Below are 2,419 nucleotides of genomic sequence, written 5' to 3' on the forward strand. Positions count from 1 at the left end.
GCTCCGATCCTGAGACCCATGGGCTGCAGAGATGGCCCCCAGCTCCAACCGGCTTGTTATCTCAGCTTCCCCAGCTCACTCTCAGAGATGCCTGGCCTCCTTCCTCTGGCCCTCACTTGGCAGACACAGCTGTTGGCCAGTGGTACTCCTTCCCTTCCTCCTCCACGGAGAACATGACTTCAATGTGGCCCCCAGGGGACAGCTCCGTCTCCTGCTCTGGATAATGGGTAGACTGGTCTGTCTCCAGGGCTGTCTCCTCAAGTCCCAAGGTCACGACGGGGTTCCTGCCCTCGGACACTCTAGTGACAGACCCAACAATCACTGTGTCGGCTTTCATGATATAGATATTCTCTGCAACGCAAGAGGATAGGGTGAAGCTGGATTTGGACAAACACCATAATGATCACAGGTATCACTTCTATAGTGTTTGAAGGGTTGCAAAGCATTTTTTAAACATGACCTTGCTGGGGCCTCACCCCGGGAGACAGGCGTTACTATTAACCCCATTTTCCAGATAAAGGAACTGAGGCTCAGACACTCTTCCACCATATGCTGCCTCTCCTTCATTTTGTTTTATTTTTTGGAGGCAATGACTTGGCCAGGGTCACGTAGCTAGTGAGTAAGGCTGGATTGGATCTCAGGTCCTCCTGACTCCAGGGCTACTGTTCTATCCACTATGATTCCTGGCTGATCCTCCTTCATTTTTTAAAAATAGGGACAGATTCTGGACCTGTGATTTTACTGGCAAAGGAAACTCTTAGGTAAGAAAACTCCCCCTACTCTCTGTCTTAACAGTTGCCTGGAATCAGTGACATGACCTTTGGTCAGGGTTACACAGCCAGGGTAGGTCAGAGGCAGGGTATATAAGCCCATTAAAAACTGTTTTGGCAGGTAACAAGTTAATGTGGCCTCAGGCCTACTGCAGAGGCTGCCCACCTCTTCCCACTTCCCTCCCTCCCCTGCTCCAGGAACAGTTGCTCCAGCGGCTGCCTGCTGAATTTAGGGAAGTTTCTCTCTGTGGGGGACTGCGGTTTCTCGTGTGGCTGGGCCACTGGGCACTGCTGTGGTGTGGGTGGAGCACCATGGGGAAACGCTCCCCAATGCCTGGGATGATCTGGGGAGACCCCCCCAGGGCTCAAGGAGGAAATGGCTCTCCGCTGGGAAACACCGGAGCTGCCACTCAGACTCTCCCTGGGATCCCAGCTCTGCTTTGTGGTAAACAGCATCCTGGTTCTCTACGATGAAGTGCAGTTTTGGAATCAGAAGTCCTGGGTCCAAATCCCGCCCACCCCCCCTCCCCACAGACATTTAGCACCTATGTGTCCTTGGGCATGTCGCTTAACCGCTGGGCTGATATATTCTCATCTGTTAAAGTGCAGTAGTCATAGACCATCTCTAAGCTCCTTTCTAGGTCTAAAGCCATGATCCTAAGCTTCAAAGTCATTTTCTCTTCCTGGGCCTCAGTTTCTTCATCTGTAAAATGGGGGGTTGGACTAGACAGCTTCTGAGTCCCTTACAGCTCTCAATTTATGACCCTACGATGTCCTGATTCCAAAACCCTCAGTGGAGCTTGTCTCTCTGGCTCTGGTTTTGCTGAAAGGCAGATGATAAAAAAAAAAAAAAAAAAAAAAAAAGAGCCGTTGTTGGCCTGGCTTCCAAAGAAAGCCTTTGGCTCCCATTTTGGGTCCTGGGATTAGGTGACCTTGGATAGCTTTGCTTGATCCCTTGGCTTGAAGATGTTACTGGGGTGACATTTTCAGAATAGACTAAATCCTTTCTCCATGGCTCCATCCGCTAAGTTGTAGGCAGTCCCCAGACAACAGGCTTCTCGTTCCTTGAGATACCAGCCTAGAGGTACCTGGGCAGACACCCAGGCCAGGAAATGGCATTCACCCAGTTCTTTTAAGGAGTGCCTGTGGCCTTGAATATCAGCCACTAGCTGGAGCATATCCTTGCCTACATGCCAGGCACAATAGAGTCTAATGGGGGTAAAAAAAAAAAAAAGGACTAGATTTGTAAGGAGAAGACCTGGATTTCAATCTCTGGGCCTCAGTTTCCTCATCTGTAAAATGAGGGGTTGGATTAGATCAGCAGCTTCCAAAGTACGGTCTGAAGACCTCTTAGAGTCCCTGAGAACCATATAGACAATACCAACTCAGAGCTTTGGAATCAGGGTATCATGGGACCACAGATTCAGAGCTAGAAGGGACCTCATCTAGTCCCATCCTTTCATTCTACAGATGAAGAAACTGAGGCCCAGGGAGGGAAGTGTCCTAGAATCATAGGATCAGAAACTTAGAGCTGGAAGGGACCGCAGTGATCAAAACTACTTTCATAATAATGCTGTGATGTTATTTGCCTATTAAAATGCTCCTCCCCTTTCCAACTACCTATCTGTGTGAGGCTGGATTTTTTTTTT

The 2,419-nt window shown here is 49.3% G+C and overlaps 1 protein-coding gene across 2 annotated transcripts in view; it reads right to left on the bottom strand.

Annotated features, from left to right (window-relative positions):
- Nucleotides 1-248: 248 nt before the first annotated feature.
- TNFRSF8 (TNF receptor superfamily member 8) overlaps nucleotides 249-2,419 on the bottom strand; it is a 67,191-nt gene continuing 65,020 nt past the window's right edge. For both annotated transcript variants that reach the window (XM_027843996.1, XM_027843995.1), the window contains one exon: nucleotides 249-351. In XM_027843996.1, the coding sequence (XP_027699797.1) occupies nucleotides 334-351 (18 nt within the window). In that variant the 3' untranslated portion in view covers nucleotides 249-333. The remainder of the gene's footprint in view (nucleotides 352-2,419) is intronic.

The sequence above is a fragment of the Vombatus ursinus genome, unplaced genomic scaffold (genome assembly GCF_900497805.2).
Source record: "Vombatus ursinus unplaced genomic scaffold, bare-nosed wombat genome assembly UNPS02014932.1, whole genome shotgun sequence".
NCBI lineage: Eukaryota > Metazoa > Chordata > Mammalia > Diprotodontia > Vombatidae > Vombatus > Vombatus ursinus.